The sequence below is a fragment of the Sorex fumeus genome, unplaced genomic scaffold (genome assembly GCF_029834395.1).
Source record: "Sorex fumeus unplaced genomic scaffold, SorFum_2.1 ptg000037l, whole genome shotgun sequence".
Lineage (NCBI taxonomy): Eukaryota > Metazoa > Chordata > Mammalia > Eulipotyphla > Soricidae > Sorex > Sorex fumeus.
In genome coordinates this window covers 34,878,516-34,900,734 of record NW_026606094.1, presented here as the reverse complement: position 1 = coordinate 34,900,734, position 22,219 = coordinate 34,878,516, and the positions used below count along the sequence as shown (strand labels likewise).

The following is a 22,219-nucleotide window of genomic DNA, read 5'->3' as shown; positions in this document are numbered from 1 at the left end:
CAAAGTTTCCAATGGAGACGTTACTGGGCCTGCTTGAGCAAATCGATGAACAACGGGAGGACAGTGACAGTGACAGTGACATGCTATAAAATATAGGATGACTTATGAAATCATGGGCTGGAGCGATAGCACAGCGGGTAGGGCGTTCGCCTTACAAGCGGCCAACATGGCCGACCCGAGTTCGATTCCTCTGCCCCTCTCGGAGAGCCCGGCAAGCTACCGAGAGTATTCGATATGCCAGACACAGTAACAACAAAGTCTCCAATGGAGATGTTACTGGGCCCGCTCGAGCAAATCGACGATCAACGGGAGGGCCTTTACCTTTACCTTTATGAAATCATAGAGAATTTATCAGGTCAAATATTTAAGGCTCTTTATTAAAGGTGAGTCACCCACTCATCTTTGGAAGTTTTTTTTTGTAAGATTTCTAAGGTTCTAGGGGTTTTTTTGTTTTGTTTTTGTTTTTTGAGCTGGCACACCCTGCAATACTCAAGGCTTACTGCTGGCTTTGCACTCAGAATTTCTTCTGGTGGTGCTCAGGGGACCAGATGAGATGCCAGGGATCCAACCTAGATTGACCTCATACAAGGCAAGTCCCCTACCCATTGTACTATCTCCACAGCTCCTCTAAGGTTCTGTTTTTGATAAAATAATACCTTGACAGAATCCCAAGGTCCACTAGTTCCAGTCACTATGATTTTATTTTGCCACTTTTCTTGCTCGAAGTGGCTAAACAGTGGCTTTTTCATTCAATATATATTTATTAACTCTTCAATACTTGTAGTTTGCTTTCGCACATAAATTCTTATTGGGCTGGAGAGAGGATAGTGGGTAAGGCTTTTTCCAACCTAGGTTTGATCTCAGGCACAACAAGTGGTTTCCTGAGACTTCCAGGAGTGATACCTGAGTACAGAGCCTGGAGTCAACCCTGAACACAGCCAGATGTGGTCCCAAAATAAACAAAACAAAACAAAACAAAAAAACAGTAAAGACTTCTTGATTCCTTAATCACAAAGTTCTTGCTCACTCCTTTACTCTAGTTGTCTGCTTCTATATAGATTAATATTCAAAACATTTATGATTTATTTTCCATGTTTTCAATTTAAATGAACAGTCCAGGATTAGGGTTTATAATCTACTGTTTTTCTATTTTACATTTTCTTATACCCTAGATGAGATGATTGGAATGAGATGAAGACTATACCTCAAATACCTAAACAGTAATAAACTGAAATTATTTAGATCCTCTCAAATTATATCACCCTAAGTCTATTGCATAATATGTGTGCCTACCTTCTTTGCTTAGGGACCCCTACAAAGATTTTGTTTAGTTTTAAGCAAGGGATTTCTTTTGTTCCCTTTGCAAAAGAGAAATAAAATTCTTTAGACAAGTATCTTGCTACAATGAGACCCTTTGTTTAAGTAGAAATAATATAGGAAGTTATTCTATTATTCCTTGATCTAAGAGATGTAATAAATGTAGAATGTTATCAAAGTCCATCAAAAGTCCTAACTTTATTTTCTCTCATGCCATTGAAAAATACATATATTGTATAATAATCCCCAAGTTTATATGATAACTATAAACTATGAGATTATAGTTTTGCTATGGGTCAGTATGATCGGTTTCTAAGCTGCTTTTCTAAATGATAGTATAATGGATCTATCTGATATTTCAGAGACAAAGTCTATCTGATATTTCAGAGACGAAACATTTTCTACCATAGACTCAACTTTGTTCAATTTATATAAAATCTGAGAAAAGGCTTCCCAGCTGTTACCTGATGTGGTGGTTGATATTCATAGCTTGGTGATCAAAGGTTTACTGCCACTTTGTCAGGAGACATACTTACTTTTCTCACTATTGCAGGCATTTTCAATTGCTTCAAGGTGTGTAATAAAATGTGTGAATTGATGTTTCAAGACAGAAACATAACTGCTGTTCTACAGGTGTCTCAGAGTGTAGAACATTTTCTATTTGTAAAGTCCTTTGAATTTTGTAAAGCAATTCTACAGTATTATTTTAATTTTCACAATCAAGAGACTGGGAAGTATTAGTCTGTTATATCAAGCTAGTTTTCACAACATGGATAAATCTGTAAAATTAATTATTTAAAAGTATCATTTTGTATAACCTCATTAAAAATGTATAAATAAACTTTTCTGTAGTGAATTGACTACTGTTCTTATCCTTGATAAATAGAAAATTTTATAAATGAAATGATTTAAATTGTTGCTAAGTCTGGAGTGAAAGAGTTATTTTATAGTATGGTATTTCCACCAAATTAGTCAAATTTATTATAGTTATCTTTCCACTACTGTATAATTCCCATAGAAATGAATGCATGTTATACAGTTACATATGTACTTAAATAATATGTGGTACACACTTGTTGATGTGGGACCCCAGGCTGAATATGTTAACACACGACATGAGATTTAATAATAATAAAATTAATTAACAATTAATTTTATGTTTATCACAATGCAGTTTAATCAGTAGGCAAAGAAATGGGAAGTGTTAGAGTTTTGATGCTTGAAATGTTAAATAGTTTCTTACCTGATTGCTACACGTGTAGCTTGAAGGGTTTGACTAGATGAAATTTTTTCATCAGTTCCAGATTAGTAATTATCTATTTTTTATGTTTATTTTTAGTAATATATTTCGAGGCCATGCTATATGTGTCTATCATATGTCTAGCATACGAGCAGCTTTTAATGGACCATATGCTCACAAAGAAGGACCTGAGTACCACTGGTCACTCTATGAAGGAAAAGTCCCTTATCCAAGGCCTGGTTCTGTAAGTTGAAGCATTTGATAAAGTATTCTTATTATTGAGAGACTGTTTTAGTAAAATTATATGTATGGGGTATGGAATACAAACATTTAACTTGTCATGCCAGTCAGAGACTACACTTATAAGCAGCTGTTGAAACCTATCACTAGTCTGATTCTATAAGTACTTGGAAGTCAAGTAGAAACTGTTTTTGCAGAGCCAAAATCCAAAGTGGAAACAAACCTTACCTCCACTAACAAGTGTAAGGCTTTACCATTTCAATCATTCCCTCACAAGCTTAAAATTATTACTTTCAGTAAGACATAAAGTATATTTTATTTCACTCTATTGACTGAAATTATGCTTTAAATGAAGAAAACCCCCTCCTGTGGCTTTGCTGGAAATGCTTCATGAAACCACATGGTCTTAAAGGAGATTTGGAGGAAGTGACTGGTTACTGAACTGCTTCCAGGCTGGTCCAAAATGTTTCCAATTATATATCATGAAAGTACACTCAAGTGAAAAATTCATGCCAAATTAAGAATTATGGCCTGATTTTTAAAAAACAAATCATTTTAAAGCCCTTTTTGCAGAATTAGATTACTGAACTACTGTATTATACTTTAAAGTAGAAAATTTTTGTCAAGATAATCATCACAATCACTGATGTTTCTAGAGGAAAATATGCAAATACAGAGAGCATTTAATAAAAAGCATGAAACAGCATGGTACCTTGTTTAATAAAAAGCATGAAACAGCAAGATATTCCAAGAAGTAAAATAGGTACTGTTGAACGTTTATTTTTGAAATCAGTGACAACGTTAGACATTGGGAAGCAGATAATGGAAGGAGAAAATAAATTAGCATATTTTTTATTTTTCTCAATTTAATTCTTAATCCATATAAAATATAAAGCTTCACAGATTACAGAACAAAGTAATTTTGTAGCCTTGAAAATTAACTGATATAATTTTAATAAGTTTCTGTATAACAATAGTACAAGTCTGATTGAGCTACATGATTGGAAACATAACCAACCAGATTTTATAGTTTGAATTATAAGGGAAGTGTTTTGTGCGGTTGTGATCCTGAATTTGGGGATTGATAACACAAAAGAAGCATTGTTTACTATGAACAATATGTTAGTCTTCTAAATTTTATTTAGATTTTTTAAAAATTCCAAAAATGGGGGTAAATAATTAGAACATTTATGTTTTTAAATTTTCACCAATCCAGATTGTGTCAGTATTAAATATACTTCACTTTCTTAGGGTTTCACTACTTTCTGCATATTTGAAATAATTGAGTCTTTGAAATATACTGAATATTTTAAATAACTTAGTTTTCCTTGAAATATTTTTGACGGGTGACTCTCCAAGCAGTACTCATGAGGCCTTAGGGCTTCTGGGTGCTATACAGTGGATCAGATGATCCTTCTATGCTGCTTTGGCCTTTTGGTTCCCGGGACCATTAGAGCCACCATAGCAGTGCTTAAAAGAGTCTCTAGAACCATAGCCAGTGATGTTCAGGAGATTAGGTATTGAGTCTAGGTTTGAAGCATGCACCCTAGCCTCAGAAACTATCTTAGCAGACCTCTCATTTTGCAAGTTTTTACCACGGATTTCACATCTGTAATGAAGAATATATGGTTGTTTAATGTTTCTGAATGCCTATTTAGTAAAATGAACATATGTAATTTTCTAAGTCTCCTATTTGATTATAAGCTTTACCTTTAGATTTAGGACAGAGGATTTGAGCAACAGTACAGAGGGTAGTGTGTTTGCCTTGCACGAAGTCAAGCTGGGTCTGATTTTTGGCATCCCATAGGGTCCCACAAGCATCACCAGGAGTATTTCCTGAGGGAAAAACTAGTAGTAATCTCTGAGCATGTATGATCCAATAGGCCAAAACGAAAATAGATTTAGGCAAAATGTATTTGCCTTATCTTTCTTTATTTCAGTGTGCCAGCAAAGTAAATGGAGGGAGGTATGCAACCACTAAAGACTATCCTGATGATGCCATTCGATTTGCCAGAAGTCATCCACTTATGTACGAGCCCATAAAACCTGCCCATAAAAAACCAATACTCGTGAAAACAGATGGAAAATATAACCTGAAACAGATAGCAGTGGATCGAGTGGAAGCTGAGGATGGCCAATATGATGTCTTGTTTATTGGGACTGGTAAGAGATAAGAATGCATCCAGTTATTTTAAGTGAACCTTAAAATTAATCACAATCACAAATCATCCTGTTAGTCGTCGATTGCCTCGAGCAGGCCCCAGTAACGTCTCCTTCATCCTAGCGCTGAGATTATATTCAAGGCTCTTTAGGAGAATGAGACCCATCATTGTTACTGGTATTTGGCATATTGGGTACGCCAAAGGGAGTTTGCCAGACTCTGCCATGTGGGCAGGCTACATTTGGTAGCCTGCCAGTTTGTCCAAAGTAGGAATGAGATAATAAGATGTCATAATAAAATGTCGTGCGGCCGCAAATGCGGCCGCGCGGTTCAGAGATCTGGTTTTTATAGTCTCTGAGCCGCTGATGGGATTACACGGCGCCAGAGGGTCAGTTGGTGGGTGTGACCCCCGCCTACTGGAATTTGGAGGATCTGGGTGGAGGATGCTTGGCCCAAATCCGGGTAGGCTTGGAGATCTTGGCCCCGGAACCCGCGTGACTTTGTCCCTCTGCCAGTACCTTCATGTGTGCAGAGAGTGGTCTCAGCATGGTGGTGGCTGGTCCTGGAGGTCTTTGGCTGCCGGAGCCCTGGTCGGGGCGGGGAGGAAAGCTCAACCCGCTCCCCTCCAAGGGGTCCCGGCGAGCGAGGACAGTCAGGCGCGGGGGCAGAAGACTAATAACTAATTAATAACTTTATTAATATTTTTAAAGACACCAAAATCTTGTTATTAATCCATTATCCTTTTAACATATTTCTTATTCACTAAATTGTATAATTTGGACTCATTATATAACAGGACTTCATTCCTGATATTCTGTTAATGCAGTTTTTGTTCACTGCAAAAATGATTTTATCCAAGTAGGTTCCTTGAATTTTACATGAAAGATCTGCATATAAAACAATGACTTGGAAGTTACAGTCTACTGTACAGTATAAGTAGATCGTTCTAGACAACTCCCTGATGACACCTCTCTTGTTTACCCCAGTGCTTCCTCACACATTCTGCTCCTTTACAGTCCCAATCCATGTCCAACTCTCAGGTATTGTTCCTCATTTGCTCCCACTTAAGAGAACATTGAACAGGTCCTGTTCCTTCACTGTATTCAATCTAGTATACAGCTCCCTGGTCTGAAGTTGGAACCTTATAATTCGTGTCCCATGCTAGTATTTACTGCCCCATAGTTTGTCACTGGGCGTCTCAAGGTCTTAGTCCTGCTGCTCCCTGTCCTTTCTTCACTATCATCCACTTGATGCATGGATGAGAGTTTCCCACCTTGCCATTCACTTGGGTACAGGTGAGCAGGAAAGGGAAGCTGTCCTATGTACAGTTGCAAGCATGGGGTCAAAGATACAGTTACTTGGTGGAGCCCTCCTTTCCCTCTTACTGTGTCCCGCCCCTGCCAGTTTTGTCTGGCTACCTATTCAGTGGAAAAGATTTCAAAGAAACAATTAAATTAATTCAATTACCTGGCATCCCACCTTTCCCCTCTGTTTCCAATGTAACACTTTAAACAAATGAATAGGTGAACGAGAAAACTAAAAACAGTGCTGATTCTATATAGGATTTCTTGTAGAGAAACTAGGATGCCATGATTAGAAAGGCTCTGTTTATTGCCACTTTGGCCTGTAGTATCATGATTTTTCAACTTGGAACTATAGCTTTCTGAATCTTTCGCCATAATAATTCTTACCAGAACCTATCAGAATCAACTGTTTGAACCAAATAGATCAGTGTTAGCCAAGTAGAGATGAAAAACAACTTTTAGGAAAAAAAAACTATAATAATATTTGAATAAAACAACATAAAGTAAATATGGTAAAAAGTGAAAATTTTAATGTTTAGTATCATTAGATCTAACATATAGAAGAAAACTTGGATTCTTTGGTATCCAGGATAAGATGCAGCAAATCCTGTCAAGCACTTTAAAATTCCACAGTCATATAAAGTCTTTACAATTGTTTCTTTCTTCTTTTTTGTACATCATAGCAAGCAGTGCAGTTGCTATTTAGAACAAATAATATGTGATGAAAATTATTCATAGAATATATTGTTGTTTTTAAATTCTTTGGAAAATAAAATTCAAAATATGTCAGTAAGAATATTTTTCTGGACGATAGCACAGCAGGTAGGGCGTTTGTCTTGCACGCAGCTGACCCAGACTTGATTCCTCCCTCTTGGAGAGTCATGCAAGTTACCGAGAGTATCCTGCCCGCACTGCAGAGCCTGGCAAGCTACCTGTGACGTATTTGATATGCCAAAAACAGTAGCAACAAGTCTCACAACGGAGACATTATTGGTGCCCGCTCGAGGAAATTGATGAACAATGGGAGTACAATGCTACAGGGCAAGAATATTTTTAATATTTTCATACTATTCACTAAGACTATCAGAAAATTGTAGAAATATCGGGTATATATTATGCTAACATATAAATCATTTTTAAAGATACCATTATTTTGTTTTGTTTTGTTTTTAAATTTATTTATTTATTTATTGAATCGCTGTGGGAAAAGTTACAAAGCTTTCAGGTTTAGGTCTCGGTCATGCAAATATCAATCACATTTCCCTTTACCAATACTTATTTTTCACCATGAAGAACCCCAATAAACCCCCCCCCCAATGCCTGTGGGGCAGATGAATTCTAGTTAACACACCATCTACTTTGACTAGCTTCATTGTTTTGATAAAAGTTGCACCATTATTATTTAGACTTTACCCCCCCCCCCGCCCCAAATCAGCCATGCTGAAAAAGCATTGTGAAATGATTTGCTTTCTACAGCTGGGTTCAAGAATTAAATGATGTTGGTTTTGGATTTCTGCTATTTTACTTATTAACCCTGGAAGTATTTCTACCGAGAGTCAGATAATTAAGAGATTGGTTTCTGTGCTCTGGAGTCATTGCCGTGCCAGAGATCCGCTCGTGGGGGGCAACTGGTGACCTTGGTACAGCGTGAAGGACGGGCTGGAACACCCCCCATCCCATGAGGTTTCGGTCACGCCCCCACCCCCCGGCTCAGACCTGCTCTCCACAAGGCTCCCATGCGGCCACCATCTTTCTTTCTGAGATACCATTATTTTGAACCACAAAATTCAGGACAAAAGAATATATCTGGTGAATGTAAGCACAGCACTGTAAAACCCCACTATCCTTCAGGTTTAACAAACATATTTAATATGATACACATACCTTATTTCAAAATCAATTATGATCAATAATTTTAATTTCATCTTTGCTTTTTCTCTTGACATATTAATTCTTGGTTGTTTTATATGTACTAAGTTATTAAACCTATTTTAAATTTTATTCATATTGATTAGTATAGAACATAGGTGAAATTATTTTTGATCCAGTTTGATTAACACACCCACAAGATTTGATAACTTGGAAACAAACTGCTCAGATACTGTATAAAGTCTTAGATTAATGCCATTAAATGTTGCTTTTTAAAAGTTATTTCTAGCTGAAATTTATTGCTATAGGCAAATTATATGCTATTAATTTTCCACTGGATGGAACAAGCTCAGGATTAAATAGTTAATAAGGTAGAATTCTGAAATATAAATATAAATTTTGAAATTATTGTTAATTAGGAGTCTAAATGATAAGTATAGGAAGACATTGTGCTAGTCTCTAACAGTGTATCCTTGAATAATTTCTATTTGTAGTATATATGTTGCATGTAGTATATAAACTTATTAAAAATATTTATATATGTATATGCATACCTATATGTGTATTGTACATATATGATTATTTCCACAGCATCTTTTTGGGAAGTTTACTAAGTAAGTACATAGTTTCTTATTAGAAAAGTATTTTCAGATAAACATTTCTTTTATTGTATGTCACAGAAGAGGCCTGAATAATTTAGCAACTGTCATACTTCATTATTTCCAAAGACAATAAAATTTCAAGATATTTTAGTAGGGTTTTTTTGGTTCTCGGTATAAGGTAAAGGTAAAGGCCCTCCCGTTGATCGTCGATTTGCTCGAGCAGGCCCAGTAACGTCTCCATTGGAGACTTTGTTGTTACTGTGTCTGGCATATCGAATACTCTCGGTAGCTTGCCGGGCTCTCCGAGAGGGGTGGAGGAATCGAACTAGGGTCGGCCATGTTGGCCGCTTGTAAGGCGAACGCACTACCGCTGTGCTATTGCTCCAGCCCTTGCTGGGTTCTCGGTATATTTGGAATATATTTATATGTGATTTGATCTTATTTGTCTGCCAAGCACATTTTTAACTAAATAAAATTAAATTTTCAATAAGTGAAAATATAAATATATGTCATTGCACTGTTTTGGGCTGGAGTGATAGCACAGCAGGTAAGGCGTTTGCCTTGCACGCAGCCAACATGGCCGACCCAAGTTCAATTCCTCTGCCCCTCTCAGAGAGCCCAGCAAGCTACAGAGAGTATCTTGCCCACACAGCAAAGCCTGGCAAGCTACCCATCACGTATTCAATATGCCAAACACAGTAACAACAAAGACTCACACTGGAGATGTTACTGGGCCCTCTCGAGAAAATCGATGAACAACAGGAGGACAGTGACAGTGATTGTACTGTTTTAGCCTGCAGGTTTAAATATTTCATAAACTTTGTTTTGAAATCTTATTAAAATTCATAAACCCCATTTTTTCATTATTTGTAAAACATTGCAGCAAAGCTTCTCATTTACTTCTAACTTTGCTTTTATTCAGATAATGGTATTGTGCTAAAGGTAATCACAATTTACAACCAAGAAACAGAATCAATGGAAGAAGTTATCCTTGAAGAACTTCAAATTTTCAAGGTATTTTAGCAAAAAATGTAGGCAGGCACTGTTTGTATATTTCCAATATTTAAGGGTTGTATATCAGAAAGATATGTGAGTGAATGAGTAATGAATTTAGAGTGAATTAAAATTAGGAATGATTTAAAATTTTAATGCATATATTTTATTATTGATGATTATTCAGATATGTTGACTATATTGACAAACGAAAAATTAATCTCATTGTTGACACCATGATTACAAGGAAATAACAAATATCTAATATGAATTCCAGAATGGTCATTGTAAAATCACATACAATTGCACTATCAGTCCAGATTAAAATGTGATTTATTTCATATTGTGGATATTGAAGTGTAAAAATATACTGTATTTTCTTATATATATCAAAAATAAAAAGAACTTTACTAAAAATAGTAAGCCAAAATAAAAATGGGAATATCAGACAAAATAAAATAACTATAATTATACACAGAGTAAAGTCTCAATATTCATGAAAGTTTTGGTTTTTATGTGTAGGCTGGGTTAGGAAATACCATTGTTCTTAAGAAAAAAATAAAATTAGATTCCTGAGGATCTCAGTCACAGAATTTTTGTTATCTAATCTACTTGGCCGTATTTTATTAGTATTTCTAGGTAAAGGTAATTATATATTGTTTTTAATTGATATAACACTTGTCTTCGAAATACTATAATTCATACCTGAACAATGTTTATGAAACATTGTTATGTTTCTTTGATGGGAGGTGGGTTTTGCATCACATCCAACTCTGCTCAGGGTTTACTCCTAGGTACGTGCTTAGAGATGAATCTTAGCAGTCCTCAGGAACTGAATGCTGTGCGGTGCTGGCAATTGAACTTTGATCATTGGCATGCAAGGAAACTGTCTAAGCTCCTGTACTTGCTCTCCAGCACAGCGGGTAAGGCGTTTGCCTTGCACGCAGCCAACATGGCCGACCCGAGTTCAATTCCTCTGCCCCTCTCAGAGAGCCCAGCAAGCTACAGAGAGTATCTTGCCCGCACAGCAAAGCCTGGCAAGCTACCCGTGATGTATTCGATATGCCAAACATAGTAACAACAAAGTCTCACACTGGAGACGTTACTGGGCTCTCTCGAGAAAATCGATGAACAACAGGACAGTGACAGTGATTGTACTGTTTTAGCCTGCAGGTTTAAATATTTCATAAACTTTGTTTTGAAATCTTATTAAAATTCATAAACCCCAAAGTTGGCCAAGAATCACGAAAAAGAGAAAGGCTTCCAGTCCACCTGAACACTGTTTGAGGGATACCACCCCCAGATCATCTCACCTCTATATAATGTATTAAAAGAACAAATCAAGAAAATATATACTGTCCAGTAAAAATAAGACTTTAAACTACATAACTGAGGTTATCAAAGGGTTGGAGAGTAAGGTATCTGTAGGTTCCTATGAATTTTGCCCACTTGAAATTCATTTTGTCCGGGCAACTTTTACTAATTCTGAATTAAATAAGATATTCATTTTAAAATATTTTGTTTCAGGGGCTGGAGCAATAGCACAGAGGGCAGGGTGTTTGCCTTGCACGCGGCTGACCCGGGTTCGATTCCCAGCATTCTATGTGGTACTCCGAGCACCGCCAGGAGTAATTCCTGTGTGCATGAGCCAGGAGATATGGGATGCTGGGAATCGAACCCGGGTTGGCTGCGTGCAAGGCAAACGCCCTACCCGCTGTGCTATTGCTCCAGCCCCCATATGCTGTATTTTTAAGACGTAGGTTATAGGCACTGAAAGAGAGATATTAGCAATTAGGTGGGTGGATATGATGTGGTACCACTGAACTCCTAGAACTTAGACTTATGCTCTTATAAACCAGTATTGCATCAATAATAGAAAAGCACCAATGTAAGTGGTCTCTCAGGACTTTAATACATGTTTATTCAGTTGAAAATACAAGAAAATCTATTGCCCGAGTGAATAATTATATGCATCCATGTATGCACAAAAGGTTTTGTAATTTAAAATTTTTAAAAAGAAAAACTATTGATAGGATAATTTTTCCCTCAAATAATAATTATCCAAAGGGTAACCATCAACAGAGTTCATCTCATTTACTGCTTTTAAGCTTGCAGAATTGATCTGAGTTTCTGATGCTCCTTAGAGATACTCTAGCCATAATCACTATCCCTAGAATAACTCTTAGGCTTTCAGAACTACGCTAAAGATTGTTATTCCTTTTATGTAATTCTAAGACAATAAATGTATCCTGTTCAAAGCATCCCGAATTTATAGTGATTGATTGTGCTAATGCCAACAGAAAAGAGTTTTGTTTTGACTTGGACAAAACAGCTAAAGATCATATGATTAATTAGTAATGATACCTTCAAAGAAATGACTTCTTTATCCTTAATGGCTCAAGTTCCATATAAGAAGGAGCCCTTATTGGTTTTATCAAAAGGCTTTTCATCTTACAAAGTACAAGAAATATTTAAATTCATATAAAAATTACTTTCTGGAGAAAATGGTAAACAACGTAGATTGTCCATGGTTCTATACTATGACATTAGAAAGGATTCTTTTTATAAAGTCGTAATCTAATTGTATTTGAATATTTATTAAAATAAAAGCTATAGACTGCTTTACTAAGCCCCAGTCACATATATAATGGGATTTGTAAGCACATGAGGATATTTTCTTTTTTAAAAAAGAGATACTTATTAGAAATTTTGTTACTTTTTTCAGGATCCAGTTCCTGTTATTTCTATGGAGATTTCTTCAAAGAGAGTAAGTTCAGATGTTGTGTGTTTGCATGTAGGTTGTACATGGGAATATGATCAAAGAATACATAAAATATTGAATGCCAGTGCCTATTTATCAATAAATTGTGGTTTTTATTCTTTCAAAAATAGTGTTATACAAGTGATAGAGTTCAAGTTTCTATTTTTAGAAAATAGTGAGGGTAAATTTTCTTTTATAATTGTGATAGGACGTTATTCCCTATTACTATTTTCACTAATTTTTAAAATAAAAATAATGGTAATAACAATAATTCCAAAAGAATACACAGTGAAAATTGGCTTCTGTTTCACTTTACCAAAAGGCTTTTCATCTTGCAGAACACAATATTTAAATTCATATAAAAATTACTTTCTGTAGAAAATGGTACGCTACATAGATTATCCATGATTTTATACCACGTCATTAGAAAGGATTCTCTGTATAAAGCTATAATCTAATTGTATTTGAATATTTATTAAAATAAATTTATTATTTATCTTTATTTTATTACTTATTTAATTTTGGTGCGCTTTTTTTTTTTTTTTGCTTTTTTGGTCACACCCAGTGATGCACAGGGGTTACTCCTGGCTCTTACACTCAGGAATTACTCCTGGCAGTGTTGGGTGGACCATATAGGATGCTGGGAATTGAACCAGGATAGGCCGTGTGCAAAGCAAACGCTCTACCCCCTATGCTGTCATTCTATCCCCCATTGGTGCACATTTCTTCAGAAAGAGTTATTGTATTAAATATACTTTAAAATTTCCTTTTTGTGTCTAGGTGTGGGAATTTGTCCCCCTAACAAAAAGTCCCAAGGATAGGTTATGCCCTGAGATAAGAGAGTTTAGGTAATACAGTGCAAAGTTTTTTAAAAAATGCACTCAGAAAAAAAAAAAACTACAGGAAATAATAGAATGCATAACAGCTATCTGATGGTTGCAGAAATACATGGGGCAAGTATAGAATAAGTCTGTTCAAGGACTTTAAGATATAGTCAGGTAGTTCCCTAGGAGATGTGAAAGCTCAGTCTGGTTAGATTAGCATAGATAGGCAAATGTCTGTAAATAACTGTCCTTGTTCTTCTGATGATTGTATATTTAATATTATGAATATAAAAGGGCTGGAGGGATAGCACAGAGGGTAGGGCGTTTGCCTTGCACACAGCCAATGTGGCTGACCCAAGTTTGATTCCTCCACCCCTCTCAGAGAGCCCGACAAGCTACTGAGAGTATCTCACCCATACGGCAAAGCCTGGCAAGCTACCCGTGACGTATCTGATATGCCAAACAGTAACAAGTCTCAAAATGTTACTGGGCCCACTCAAGCAAATTGATGAACAACAGGAGGACAGTGACAGTGACAGTGAATATAAAAAGTCATGAGAATTCAGGCTCTCCATCCACTAGACTGTTAGGATCCTGATCTCATGCTTTTCTCTCTTATGTCTATCTTGTTTTGTAATCTTCTGGGCACCTTGCTTCAGACCCATTACCCTAGGAATGGTCCCTGCATCTTAGACAAATGAGAGCATGCAATGTTAATTATTTTGCTGCTTGTATTCTTTGCTTCACATGGTGTCTTAAAATTTATATATCATTACTTACACTATATATATATATACACGTGTGTATATTTGTTGTATATGTCATTTCAAAATGTTATATATCAGTATGCAAAGACCATTTACTTGTGTATTCTCATAATGAATGTGTCTATTCATCATTTGAAGCCCTCACACATGCAGGGCAATCACCCTGCCATCAAACAGCATCCCCCAACCCTTCTACAGATCTTTTAAAAAGGCGTGGAATGTTAGATAATTTTTACTACATAGCAATAAATATAGGAAGTCTTTGTGCTTCACTAATAAAAAAAAAGTCCATTTCTTAAGTTTTTGTTAAACTTACTCTAAAATATTTAGTGCCTCTACCTCAGAGTCTGTGAAGTATTTCAAATCTTAAGGAAAAAAACATCAATATTTCTTTATCTGTTTTTAGCAGCTGCAATAATTTATGAGACTATTCATAGAAGCAATAGTACATATGTGCTGAGGCTTCTGTCAGTTCTTGCTAGTGACCCATTTCTTCGTTCATTTCTTTAGCAACAACTGTATGTTGGCTCGGCTTCTGCTGTGGCTCAAGTCAGATTCCATCAATGTGACATGTATGGAAGTGCTTGTGCCGATTGCTGCCTGGCTAGAGATCCTTACTGCGCCTGGGATGGTATCTCCTGTTCTAGATATTACCCAACAGGAACACATGCAAAAAGGTGAGACAGTTCCTTATGGGAGATGTTCATTGTTAAGGAAAATGCAAACGCTCCTTTTTTCCCTCTTATCTTGTTCTATTTTATTGTGTACCCATTCTATGAAAATAGCCACATTATCTTTATATAAATAAATCATCACAGTCCATTTTGGCCACAACACAAGCTTTGAAAAATATTACTCTGATTTAAGCAAACATCATAGACATACTCAGTTTATAAGAGAAGCTCTTAAGCCTTGAACTTTTTCCTTAGAGTTACTTCCATAAATGTGTGAACACTGGAGTAGAATATGCTGCTGGGTTTTAATTTCTCCATCCAGTTTTGCATCAGCTCACGCCCCCTGAAACTTGCTGCAAGATATGAAACCAGTCTAGATAAACTTAAAGTGGTGAAATGGCATGCCACCACACATGAGGGATTCAAAGACTTAAAAGGAAAATAAATAAATAAATTCTAAAATACATCCTGCATTTGCCCCATGTCCTCTTAGCCAGCTGGTCTTCATTTATTTCATTTTGAAAGTGAACATTTTAACTCCTAAGCAGATGCATGACCTGTATAATTAATGAAATGTGTGATTTAATTCAACACAAGTGAAGGGTACTTAAGACCTCCCAGTTCCAATGTCTGTAAGCCAGCGAGGTCATTGTCACTTATTAGAGAAGTTAAATCCCAGGATTCACTGAAGGGAGGTCATGAGGTACAGAAAGTATTTTGAAGAATAAGGATATTTCTTTACTTAAGCATTGTGAAATTATTCATTCTTGGTCAAAACTATAGAAGAAAGTATTCTTAGTTTATACAATGAGAAATTGCTTTATTTCTCTTAAGAAAGTGACTGTAGCGAACTTAAAGTAGAAACATAGGGGCCAGAGAGATACTCAATAGGCTGAACAAGTGCTTTGCTTTCAGGAGTTCAGGTTCTATCTTTGGCATTATATGGTACCCCAACACAATCAGAAGTGAACTCTCCCCAATCAAGCAGCCAAGACTATCTCTCAAGCACCTCTAAGTGTAGTCCAAAAAGAAAAACAAACAATCCAGTGACAACTAAACACAGAAAACAAGTGGAAATAAGCACATGGATATGTTTAGTTTCTAACAGAAAAGCAAGTTTATTTATGTCAATTAATTTTACACTTTCCTTTTAGGTAACACTTAAATCTTTGAAAAATTTTATTTCAGAAAATTTTAACATAGATTTTTATATAATATGATTTTATTTTAAGAAAAATTTGGCTACTAATTAAAAACAGTTCATTTGAAAGCCACATTTATATTTTAATGATTATTTAAAGGAAGATTACAATAAATAGTGGTGTTGTGAAAGTGGACTTTCCTGAGTTGGTGGGTTCTTGAGAATTGTATGAAAGATCTGAAAACAAAACTAGAAAGATTGAAAATTAGTTTATTGTACAGAAAAGGTAGATAGTTCCAGGTTCCTCCCCAGAAGTCCAGGACACTCCTTTTCCCAGGAACGATGACCACATCCTGTTGCTGATGGTGCCGGGTCCCTTGAATCGCTTCCCTGTCCTGTCCCATGCTGTCTATTCACCTCCAGTGAAAAATGGCCTGGTTCTGTCCCTGTGAGGTTCTTATCCCTGTATGTTTCCCTGAATCTCTGGCCACAGCCGCCCTAACGGGCAAGATCCTTCTCTTCCCTACCGTTGGGGGCCTCTCATTAGTATCTATCATCTGGTCCCAGTTCTCCTACTCTCCAGCCACGCTCTCCTGCACATAGGTGATAGTCCTGTACTTAGTATATTGTCACTACCTGGGTTCAAGCCCTGCCTGTCCCTGAGCTATCCTGGCCATCTGAGCCATGCCTGTACCTGCCCGGGTCTGGCTTTGAGTGGCCCTCCTGTGTTGAGCCCGTATCTGCTTGCACCACTTTACCTTATGCAGCTAGAGGAGAGTCCAGAGTACATATGCTCAGAGAAGAATCAGAGCAAGCGAGAGAGAGCTAGCTAGCTGTGACTTGGGCCTTCCTTTTATATGTTACCACATTCCCCCCCTCATCCCTCTATACTGTTCTGCGTTCTGATTGCATACCTGTTCTATGGGCGGAGATTTATAGTGTCCTGAGGCACCACGCTTCAGCTCCAGCTATATCAATAACAAAATGTGTTTTAAACATTTATTGTAAGGAAACAAAAATGTTGCTTTAAGTGCAAAAAATTCCGTATCTTCTTACTATTATGTTTTAACAATGCAGATACTTACGCATTATCTAGCTAGCAAGATAGCTATTATTTTAGGGGGCTACAACCGAGGGTTTTAAGGGCTTCTGGCTCAGCACTCAGAGATCACTCTTGAAGGAACTCAGGCAATCATATGTAATGCTGAGGATTCAATCTAGATATTTTCTGACATAAAGCCAATATTCGGACTTAATGCTAAAATGTCCATTCATATTTTTCCTTAATTTTTTCTTAATTCTCCTGCTCCTGTTCTTACTCTAACTAAATTGTTTATCTGTAAGTCTTATCTATTTCATGTAAATTTTTAAATGCATCAGCTTAGAATTATTCATACTATAATGCTGTCAGTTGTTTTAATGTACCTATGAAACAGAAAAATAGATTTTTTTCAAGTTATTCACTTACACTTATATAGAATTTTAGGAACTGAGCTTTATTCATCTATATTTGTACTTGGATACTTCTATATTTATACTCTGTGGCCTTGTCACCACGTCCATAATAATTTTTTTAAAAACTCCTATGTGTGATACAAAGAAACATATAGTAAGGAAACAGCAAATGAGTTATGTCCTCAAGACTGAAGATTTTGTCCATAGAATTGAGCATTCATGGGAGGAAAGGTAACTGGTAGTGCCCTGTGCGATACCAATAAAGGAAAATGAGTATTCTTATGGTCAGTGTAGTGCTGGAACAATGTGTGCATGGAAAGTGTAATTAACAGTATTAGAAATCATGGTACTTAATAAAAATGTCTTAAAAATCTGGCAAATTAATTGATCTTATACAAATGTAGCACTGTAGCTACATCTCGTTGTTCACCGATTTGCTCAAGCAAGCACCAGTAACATCTTCATTGTGAGACTTGTTGTTACTGTTTTTGGCATATTGAATATGTCACACGGATAGCTTGCCAGGGTTTGCCATGCGGGCAGGATACTCTAGGTAGCTTGCCAAGCTCTCCAAGAGGGTTGGAGGAATCGAACCTGGGTCAACTGCGTGCAAGGCAAATGCCCTACCCACTGTGCTATACAAATGTATCTTGATATTTTAAAAATTATTACAAACAGAAACAGATTATTTATTTTAAAATATAATGATAGTTTTTTCATCATTTTCATTTCATTTCATTTTATCATCCTGTTATTCGTCGATTGCCTCGAGCAGGCCCCAGTAACGTCTCTTTCATCCTAGCCCTGAGATTATATTCAAGGATCTTTAGGAGAATGAAACCCATCATTGTTACTGGTATTTGGCATATTTGGTATGCCACGGGGAGTTTGCCAGACTCTGCCCTGTGGGCAGGCTATATTCGATAGCCTGCAAGTTTGTCCAAAGTAGGAATGAGATAATAACAAGTTAAACTATAGAAAAAATTAAACTATAGAAAAAATATATAGGCATGTAGATAAAATCATACACTCTGGTATAAAGCAGCATTTCCTAAACAGGTCAGATGGCTCCCTACTAGGGACCTTGGATATTACAAGGAAACAACAGGTTAAAAAAAAAAGTGCATAAACTGTGTGTGTTGGGGGAGGATGTCACAGCACAAGTCTAATTGCCACCCTTCGGATAGAAACAAGGTCAGAAACAATCGATAAAAGGCTGAGAGACACTGTTGTAGAGGCAAGAAGAACCTAAAGAGTAGAATTCTAATTAAGGATGATAGAAGTGCATTACAAAGCACTTACTGTGCATAAAGTATTAGGCAAAGTACAAAGCATATAATGAATTATTCAGTTTTCAAAATAATTTAAACTTAATTTGGGAAGTAGATTGGGCCACATCTGGTGGTGCTCAGGACTTACTTCTTTTTTTCTGTGTACTGAAAAGAGTTTTAGGGGACCATATGTGATACTGGGAATCTAACCTTGGCCTGCTGTATAGCTGCCAAGGCAAGCTCCTTAACAAACCTTGTTCTCTGTCTCTGTCTCTGTCTCTCTCTCTCTCTCTCACTCTCTCACTCTCATTTTCTCTCCCTCCTTTAAACTTAATTTTAAAGGTAGAGATTTATGGAGATTCCAGTCAAAAGCATAGAATGTTCAAGGAAAAGTATGCTGTTCCAGGATTTAAGACTTTTTAAGTGGCAGGATCTGAGAAATGTATTTTTACCAAAAAAAAAAAAATCAATGATTTTATTGTTATTAGCGACAACGAAATGCTTATGGGTTTTGCATCAAATGCAGTGAATGGAAGGGTTTGTATTAGGCCTGCAATAATGATGGTGAATTTTAACTCAGCGGTGTCTATGAGAAGTTATTTTTTGGCATATGATGCCTCTTATAAGATTATATAACCACAATCTTCGTGATGTATTTTTTTTTTAGTGATGTATTTTAAAGGGTAGACCAAAAGAGTTTAGAAAAGTTAATTGAGCAGGCAGATTATAGACAGGAAAGAGTAAAATGCTAGAGCCAGGAGCTATGCTCAAAAATGAATTAGTTAAGTTCAGTGACATGTAATTGAGATCTTTCAGTGGTGTCAGATTCTTTGAACCATCACTCACCCCAGGAGGAGAACTTTTTGGAAAAGGTCCAGAACATGAAGGGAAAGAGTTTGCTTTTATAGCAGATCATTTTTGCTTTAGACCTGACTAGAAGCAGAAATTGAAAACTACTCATTAAAATAAATACGTCTCTGTTCACAGAGTGAAAATGAGTCAACTGCAGAAAAACATTAATTCACCTTCCAACCCACTTGTTTATAATAGTCTTCCAAAATACACCATCATTTGTAGAGCTAGGAATTTTTCCCTCCCTCTGCTCTTACATTTTGTCTGTTTCCTGTTCTCTTTAGCAGATTCTAAAACACAAGTTATAACACAAAAATATATGACTTTGAGAATATAATAAAAGTTGCTTACCAGTTTTTAAATTCCTAATACATCCCTAAATACTGGAGTAAAAAGACAAGAAGTATTACAGTGGTATAAAATTAACTGAACTACTGAAATTTCGCAGAAGTATGCTATCTTTCTTTTAAGTCATATTTCTAATGACTTAAATTGTTTCCATGTTTAATATTTAAATTGCTTACTAGAATTACATTTTACATTATTCTTGTATCACCTGTATTATAAATGATATCATTTGTACAAATTGTAAGCTGCTTTCTATTTCATTGATTTGCCTGTTGCATTATTTACTATTACTCAGTCAATTTTGTAGTCTCTATTTTAAATCAATACTCAATGAAGTGAAAATTTACCCACAAGTTTTGTTTTCTTCTAGAGTACTATCATTTTCATACATGGTAATATAAGATAAACTTAGAAGCATAAATATTTCTCTTTTTTTGTGCTACTTTGATCTCAAGTTCTATTATTTGACTTGTTGAAATGATCCATGTGGCAGTTTTAATTTAATTTTGTAAAATCCCAAGTCTTTACAGTTTTCTAATCACAATCTTATTTTTTAAATCATGATTTATACAGTTTTAATCATAAAATTATCTGAAAATATTCAGCTGCCCTATGTCCAGTACAAGAAAATACTTAATAATTAAATAGTCTTGAATTATTAATTATTATCTAAGCTCATATAGAAGAGAGTATTTCATCTCATAAAATAATGTTTCATGTTCATGGTTCAGAGCCAATCAAGCCAGCATAGAATAACAAAAAGATACTAGAACAGATTTTAGATGCCAGAAATGTTTATTTCACAATGACAAACATAATTTAGAGGTAAAAAATATATTTGAGGGGCCAGAGAAAGACACAACGAGTAAGGCACTGCCTAACATGTGAAGGATACAGATCAGTATGGCACCTCCTATGGTTCCCAGAGCACTGCCAGGAATGAAACCTCAGCACTGATGCAAAAGTAAGCCTTGAGCATTTCCAGGTGTGCCTCCACAAGTATACACACACATATATACACACATATAGGTGTGCGTCTATATATATGTATATATATGACAGAGAAATCATAGAATATGATGAGAGTTATTGTCTTCTGATTTAAATCTGATTTCCTAATCCAAATTGTATTTTTACATAAAGGTTAAAATATCTTACTGTCATTTTGAAAGCTTATCCTTCAACTTTGGCCTGTTTTTAGCTCAGTTCTGAAAAATGTCATGTCTTATATAAGAAAGTGGCAATTTCTGCCTTTGTATAATATCCCTATCATATCTCTAATTAAATTTAAATGCATATCATGATTCTAAAATTCCAGTACTAATAATGATAAAATTAGTACTTCAGAGAGATAAATATAAATTTAAAATATAACATATTCTGAAATTTTTCCATGTATGAAGGACATTGCTTTTTCAGTTAATATCTAAATAGCATATAAAATAAAAAACATATACTTGAAGTGATTCTAATTATAATAGGTATATTCAGAAAAATAACATTTCACATGTGCCTCTATCTGCAAGATATTATATTAACTCTGTATAAAATATTAGCACCTGGATAAAGTCCTATCATTAGTAAATGCATATTGGAATAAAATAATTGGTTGAATATATTATTAATATTCTTTTTATTAAAAACTGTAGTTGGTCTAGTAGATGATGATAGAGGTATGCAAAATATTTAGATTCCAATATATTTTAAACATGTATTTTATGGTATATTAGAGTTTTGTTCAAATAAATTGTCTACTCAAATCTTACTGTCTTTTCTGTGCACAAGTCTCACCCTGACTTTCCTTTCAAACCACAAGGTGTCTTGTTGAAGTCCATTTTTTAGCATAATGTTAAAGAATTTTTTTAAATTATTGTTGTAGGATTTAGAGTAAAAACTTATGTGAACATTTAAAGAAGAGTTGATCTTGATCTTATCTATTAAGGATATTGAATGAAAGTATGAACAGCTATGGAACTTTAATTTTATACTTGTTCTGTATGACTGATTCATTTTTTCAGTAGCAGAGAGCCACTTGAATCTCTAATGCAGTTGGCAATATTTTAAAGTCTGGAAAATTGAAATCTTAACATCTCCTAAATGCATTTACTTTCTTTCAGGCGGTTCCGCAGACAAGATGTTCGGCATGGAAATGCAGCTCAGCAATGCTTTGGACAGCAGTTCGCTGGTAATCCATAGAAAATTGATTGCTCTGGGTAACATAGAGTGTACACTGAAGATAAATTGCAAGCCTCTTTTAAAGGGTCCTTGTTTTCTTTGTGGTTGATATTTACTACAATAATTTTACTGAAAGTATTTATTTCTTCTATACAGTTATACTTTTGTGGATTTGACATATCATTAGCCGTAATTAGGAAAGTATGCCACCACCAAACTTTACTG

General features: G+C 35.6%; 1 protein-coding gene across 1 annotated transcript in view; it reads left to right on the top strand.

The window, feature by feature from the left end:
- The window catches only part of SEMA3E (semaphorin 3E), a 249,595-nt gene that overhangs the window by 209,796 nt on the left and 17,580 nt on the right, over positions 1 to 22,219 (top strand). The window contains exons 10-15 of the mRNA XM_056118137.1: positions 2,657 to 2,801; positions 4,738 to 4,960; positions 9,656 to 9,747; positions 12,452 to 12,493; positions 14,589 to 14,755; positions 21,937 to 22,004. Of these exons, the coding sequence (XP_055974112.1) occupies positions 2,657 to 2,801; positions 4,738 to 4,960; positions 9,656 to 9,747; positions 12,452 to 12,493; positions 14,589 to 14,755; positions 21,937 to 22,004 (737 nt within the window). The remainder of the gene's footprint in view (positions 1 to 2,656; positions 2,802 to 4,737; positions 4,961 to 9,655; positions 9,748 to 12,451; positions 12,494 to 14,588; positions 14,756 to 21,936; positions 22,005 to 22,219) is intronic.